The sequence below is a fragment of the Triticum aestivum genome, chromosome 5D (assembly GCF_018294505.1).
Source record: "Triticum aestivum cultivar Chinese Spring chromosome 5D, IWGSC CS RefSeq v2.1, whole genome shotgun sequence".
In the NCBI taxonomy this organism is placed as follows: domain Eukaryota; kingdom Viridiplantae; phylum Streptophyta; class Magnoliopsida; order Poales; family Poaceae; genus Triticum; species Triticum aestivum.
The window spans coordinates 133,320,919-133,327,425 of record NC_057808.1 but is presented as its reverse complement, the minus strand read 5'-3'; the positions used below and the strand labels follow the sequence as shown (position 1 = coordinate 133,327,425).

The following is a 6,507-nucleotide window of genomic DNA, read 5'->3' as shown; positions in this document are numbered from 1 at the left end:
GGCGAACACCCTCGAGGGGAGTCGCCGATGTACTTGAGGATGCATTAACATCATCTGACATAGCCTTAAACCTCGTCTGATCGTGAATCTTTTGTGGGGTGCTGAGCTGAGTCTTGTCTACTGGTTCATTAGCTATTTTTCCAGCAACTCAACCTTTTCACTGACAAAACCTGGTGGAGGGTTTACCCCTGCTGCCACCTGGTTAACACCTGTATCATAATTGATCACATTCCCATCATGTCCAATCAGCCTCTTCCTGGCTAGGGGTACTAGTGCTCCACCATTACGAGTAGACTCGGGGTCAACCTCCATACTGTTTCTTTCTTGACGGTTTAGGTCCCCCAGGTTCCCTTCTCCTCTTCCAAAGCCTCTTCCTCTGCCTGACCGGCCACCCGGCCCCGACTGTCCCCTTCCTCTGCCTGATGGCTCATCGAACTTGACTAGTAACCAGTTACCCCATTCACAATCCTCTTTTTTGTGTATTCCATCCCCGCACTCAGTTACCACATGCCCCATCAGACCACAGAAATTCGGAAGTGTTTCATACTCCACCGGGTACCTCTTGTATTCCTTCAGGGTTAAAGGCACAAAATGCACAAGAGGGGTATCAAGCTTCAAGTGAACACGAGCTCTCAATTACTTTGTAGGATTGATTCGACCTTCATTGACAATGACCTTAACATGAGGTATTCCAACTTTTCTTGCTATCTTCTCAGCAATCTCCTTCTTCTTCATAAGCCCCTCAGGGATGCCTATGGTACGTGCCCACGCTGGGATGCGATCCAGCTTGTACTCCTCAACGTTTGTCAGACCATCGTACTCCTCCATAGGAACTGTTGCGTTCCGAAATAACCAAGGCCCTCCGTTCATCACGCGATTCCAATCGCCAAGACACATGAACTGACCCAGGAACAAGTTTGGTTTCATTGCCTTGAAGATCACTCCCTGTGCTGGCGTCCAAGCATTCCTCATCGCTTTGTACAGGGCAACATGGCTAAAGGGTCATTGTGTATGAACCCTAAAAATAGCAATCCACCTCGTCTCTTCAATCAATTCATCGATCTCACCTGACAAATCCAACTCGTCCTCCTCCTCTCCGTGAAGATTCAGACCCTGAAATCTATCCTCTAAGCTTGGATCCGGGCCACGGGCGCCCTCCCCAGCTCCACTACCAGATGCGCCTCCCGCCGGCGCCTTTGCTCCTTCCATTCCAGCCATGCAGACTCACCCAATCGCTCAAAGACAGTCATGAATCACAGCCAGATCAGGAGATCCCAATTTGGTCGTGAGATTTGTGTGGGATAGCAAGGTAGTTCGGGAACCCTAGCGGTTGCCGCCAGGGGAAAAGAGGGGAACCCTAGCTGCCTAGGGGGGGAAACTACATGGAGAAACTGATCCGATCTATACAATAAAATGCGGCATGTACGGGCGAAGGATGCAATTAGGAGTGAAGTCTGTTTTGAACCCTGTGGTCGTAGAGCGCGACGTAAACGAATCCTCACGTTGAAATCCCTGAAGTCCATACCCTGTACTCATCGATCCTAGCCAATTGTAACCCTAAACCAACCCTACACCTGTTTGGCAGGACAATCCCGACCGGGATAGCTTGTTTCTCTCACTGACCATACGGGCCTACATATCATAACCTTCTTCAACAATCTTTTTCTTTGTTGTAAAAGAAAAAAAATCATTTCTCCTCTCCGCCCCTCTCTTTCTCTCGTCAGAGTGCTGCTCGTCTTGGCCCACTGCCATTTTCCCGAAACCAGCTCCCCCGTCCGCGCGCGTCCATGTCCGCCATGGCGGCATGGACTCGCGAGCCATTGAGCGACAGAGCTTCAGATCAATTGCCCACATGTGTCGTATACATGTAGCGAGCCCTCGCAACGAGCTACACACACACGCACACCGGCGGCCCGGTGAGCAATTGAACACACACACGCATGCGGCCAGCGTAGGCGCCTCATCTAAACCAAAAGAAGGCATAAACTGCTGTGAATTTGGGCAGAACGAATAACTTCATGGCACCAACCACGTTCAAGGTCCGGCCTCTGCCTCGCCTCACGCAGAAACAGCGCTACGTCGCTGTTCTCCATCATGCTATTGTTACTCGTATGCCATACTAATGTATGCTCGCTGGACGGCGACGTCGCGGCGCTCGTGGACTTTCGGCTCGCCGCTGACCGCTCCGCCGCGGCGCTTGTGAGCTTTCGGCTCGCCACTGACCGCTCCGTCGCGCTCGTGAGGGGAACCTGTCCGTCAGCTCGTCCCCGTGCAGCGGGGAAACAACTGCGTGGCGCGGGATGACCTGAGCTTGGGGCGCGTGACGCGGATGGTGCTCGAGGGGCACGGCCTGTCCGGCGCGGACGTGCTCTCACCGGTCGCCAAGTTGCTCCTCCGTCCGCGTCGCCCCCATCTGCTTTGCCGCGCCGGACGTGCAGGCCGCCCCACCGTTTCTGTGGTAATGAAGACGGCTGTCCACTGCCGCTTGTGCACCAGCGGCCAGTCTCCGCCTTGGGCGCGAGACGGCGCCGTCTCCGCCTCCATCCGAACACACATCTGAAAGATTGGGACAGAGGATACATATGACAAGTGGGCCAACCTAGTCAGCGAGAGTAAAGGTAGATCCTGGCCAGGATCATTTATTTCCCGGTACGCCAAACGGATCCAGGGTCTAAATCGGCCGGGATCGATGAGTAGAGGGTATCGATTTCAAGGATTTAGACGTGAGGGTTTGTTTACGTCGCGCTCTACAATGTTAGGGTTTAAAATAGACTTCACTCTGCAATTAGCTAGTAAGCAAAAGAGGAATTAGATGTGTGATTAATTAGAAAGGAAGAAATGAAGCGTTCGGAAAGTTAGTCAAGTAAAGAAAAAAAAAACCTATGCGGGGAGCATAGCAAAGTGGTACACTCTGCAAACTGCAATGAGTGAAGATCACAAAGAAATCACGGGTATGCATGATTTGAAACTGAGGCTCGTTTCAATTTCGACTCATCCCAATATACAGAAGCTTGTTCTACTGCATGTTCCAAGTCCAGGACTCCAGGTAACATCAAGACGTACGCTTCACTTCACTACTTGTAACATCTAAGCTGCTGAATAAACCGGTCAATATACCTCTCATGGCACTCCGTGTCCGACACGACCTCTTGCAGCTTCTTGGCGTTGGCTGTAAACACTCTCCTACCTTCTTCCTCTACCGCCACAGCCCGAATCGCCGTCGCGACGCCTTCTCGGTCAAACGAACAGTCCTTCTCGTTTCTCGGCACCAGCACGCCGACCTTCCTACACTCCATCAGCCTTGCATTCGGCACTTGGTCCCCCATTATGGGCAGCATGACGAGAGGACGCCCGAACAGGAGCCCCTCGATGGTGGAGCTCAAGCCGCAGTGCGTCAGGAACGCAGCCACGGCGTCGTGCGCCAGTATCCCGAGCTGAGGAACCCAGCCCGTTATCACGAGGCCACGGCCGCGCGTGCACTCCTCGAACCCCTGAGGGAGGAGCACGTCGGCGTCGACGCCCGGTGGCTTCCTCAGAGCCCAGAGGAAGCGCGTCCCGGCGAGCTGAAGCCCGAGGGCGAGCTCGCGCACCTCCTCCGGGCGCAGCGGCACCTCGCTTCCGAGCGCGACGTACACAACCGACTTGGCCAGCTGCGCATCGAGCCATCGCACGGCCGTATCGTCCTTGCCGCTGTCGCCGCGGCGACCTCCGTCAGGCGACGGCGGCAGGAGGCCGAAGGGGACAACCGGCTTGCCGCCGAACGTCGCGGCATGAGCGACGCTCTCGGGCTCCCACTCACTGCAGCTCCGCATGGCAACGAGTTTGCACCTCTGGAGCGTCGAGGAGACCTGCTCGGCGATGGACATCCCCCATTTGCATTGTAGAGACATTAGCCCCGTCTTCTCCGTCGCGAACCTTGGCGCTCCTGCCGATCGGGACGCGGTGCGCTCGGACAGTAGAATGTCCAAGGTGGCGACGACAGTCGCAGCGAGTAGGGCAAGCATCGCACATGGAACCTTGTGTTGGATGGCGGCGGCGGCCGCCCAGTCGTTGAAGTAGTCCACGATGATCCAATCGGGCTTCCTTCCGCCGGGCTCGGCGCATAGGGACTCCAAGTAATCGGAGAAGGGCGCGGTGAGGCCGTCGGCCGCCTTGCGATGGAGCTCGAACTTGTCGAAGGGGAGGTCGTTGGTGGACTCGGCGCCGTCGGGGAGCCCGGCCACGCGCGGGAACGGCAGTGCCACGAGGCCGACGAACGGCGCCACAGCTGGGCGCACAGGCGGGAGCCGCGCGATGTTTCGCGGCGCAGAGACGAGCGAAACACGGTGGCCCCGCGACGCCAGGCGCTCGGCGAGGTCCAGGCAGGGGAGCAGGTGGCCGAAGGCGAGCCACGGGCAGATAACGACGTGCAGCGGGGGGGATGAACCGGTCTCGTCCATCGGGACAGAGCGCGCGCGTCCAAGGAGCTTGGATTAGCTTAGTTTACCGATTTTTGCCGGGATATCGCATCTCAACTCCTATGAATAGCCCCTACGAATCACACGGTAAAGTAGAGAAATCTGTTTTTTCACTTCGTTTACCTGTCTTACCTTTTTTTAGCCATGTCCCCTGCCACCATCCGTAGGTGCTGCAGGTCAAAAAAAAAAAGGTAGGTGCTACCAAAATATCGCCATGTGAACGAAGACCCAAAAGGGAAATGTCTACACCCCAACGGGAGAACAAAGTATCGCCATGTGAAGGAACCCCACGCATAGCAATTCACCACCCCTACATCTCGCAGCAAAAGGCACACGCAGGTGCACACAATACATGCTACTGTTAAACTGAATCAAGCATTGGACTCCTCTTCAGCATCTTCCGCCATTGCATCATACACATTCGTAGCAACCTCCTCTTGCCCTCCACCATCTTCTAGCCGAAAGACATTCCTTCTTCGCGCCTCAGCAGGCTCAGTATGTGCCTCCAGAGCCACCCTTTGTACATAGCTTAGAACTTTACTAGGAATGGTCAGTTCACAGTACGATCCGCTTATCACCTGAAAATGAGCGTGAACAAAACAAGGTCCGGACGGCCGGAACCGCCTTTCACTATGGGCCTCCTGTGCTCCAAACAAGGCAAAAATCCATGTATGGAGGCTCATGAAGGATGGCCTTCTCATTGGAAGTGAGCTATACCTTTTTTTTTCGGGAATAGGCAAAGCTTGCTTATCATTTCGTTGATAGAAGGAGTAGAATGAGTACAACGGGGGTACAACACATAACACGGACGCAAGCAGGTGTGAACATGGTGCCTGGAGCAGAGAGAAGGGGATGCTCGGCCCGAACATAAGAAACATCACAGCTAGACCTACCAGACCCGAACCAAGTACGGCAATGCCAGCCAACAAGAATTCCAACATCGTCCTAGCCAAAACTGGGGACACCACGAGCTCGCAAGATAGCGCCTTGAAGAAGGAATGGACGCTGTCGCTATCCGGTCCGGGGGAGCCGGACCTGAGGTTCGGACCTGGGGTTTCCCCTGATCTCGAAGAGGGGTGCAGCTGAAGGCCTTGGCAACGTCTCCAAAAAGAAAACAACACCCACGGGCGCCGCCGCTGTCAGTATCAGCAAGCCGAGCAGGGATCTCTCCCTGGCCTGAACAGAGCAATCCCATAGTCGTCGAGTCTGGAATCGAAGATGAGGAAGCCAAAGTTGGTCGGAACCACCATGTTGGGAGGGGGTTGGTGGGGCTACACTTGCCGTCGGAGGGTGGCACTGCCCCCGAACCCACGAGCACTAGATCTGGCGAAAGGAGGAGGCTTTGAGGCATACGGGGCGGGGCAGGCGATGAAGCGAACCACACGAGTGGGTCTGGGGCGGCGGCGTCCATCACCGCCGGCAAGCAAGGGCTGGAAGGACGCAGATCCGTGCTGCCGTGGCCTTAGCCATCGGGACATCGACGAGCCGGGTAAGCTGGAGGGACGCAGCTACACGGTCGCCGAGGCCGGGGCTGCCCGGCAGGACGCCGGCAGCACGAGACACCGGAAAGACGCGGTCCGGAGGCCGCCGGGGCCGGAACAACGTCAGCAATGATCCACCATGAGGAGCCCCGTGTCTGCCACACCACAGAAGCATTGCTGCCTCCACATGAGAGTTGTCACCATGGCTCGAGGGAAGGGAGGGCCGTCGGAGACGAGAGGGGTGCCTGCATGAAAGGCAGGCCGCGAACGCCGCCACCTCCAGACGCAGGTCCCATGCCCCGCCCACGGCTGGCAGCAGAACCAGCAAGGCTGGGTTGCGCCACCGGGGGAGTGGGGAGGCTGCAGGAGGCGCCCATGGCAACGGCCAGGAGCGCCAGATCCATCACCGACAAGTCCATGCAGCAGCTGGAGAAGGGCACCTCAGAGGCACCAGATGGGATCTCGGGGGTGCGGGGACGTGGGGCGGAGAGGGCGAGGGGCGCGGGCGAGTTGGGGGCGGCCAACGGTGGCGGGGCGAGGCTGGCCGGAGCCACACGGGGCAGGCTGTC

At 56.7% G+C, this 6,507-nt stretch overlaps 1 protein-coding gene across 1 annotated transcript; it reads right to left on the bottom strand.

Moving 5' to 3' along the window:
• Positions 1-2,952: 2,952 nt before the first annotated feature.
• Positions 2,953-4,523, bottom strand: LOC123124487 (UDP-glycosyltransferase 91D2-like). The gene has a single exon (XM_044545097.1). It carries the CDS (start codon positions 4,437-4,439, stop codon positions 3,075-3,077), a length of 1,365 nt encoding a protein of 454 aa, XP_044401032.1. The 5' UTR covers positions 4,440-4,523; the 3' UTR covers positions 2,953-3,074.
• Positions 4,524-6,507: the final 1,984 nt, after the last annotated feature.

Bases quoted from the DNA above. Each gene is read 5' to 3' on its own strand.
- LOC123124487 (XM_044545097.1), bottom strand. From the start codon at position 4,439: ATGGACGAGACCGGTTCATCCCCCCCGCTGCACGTCGTTATCTGCCCG.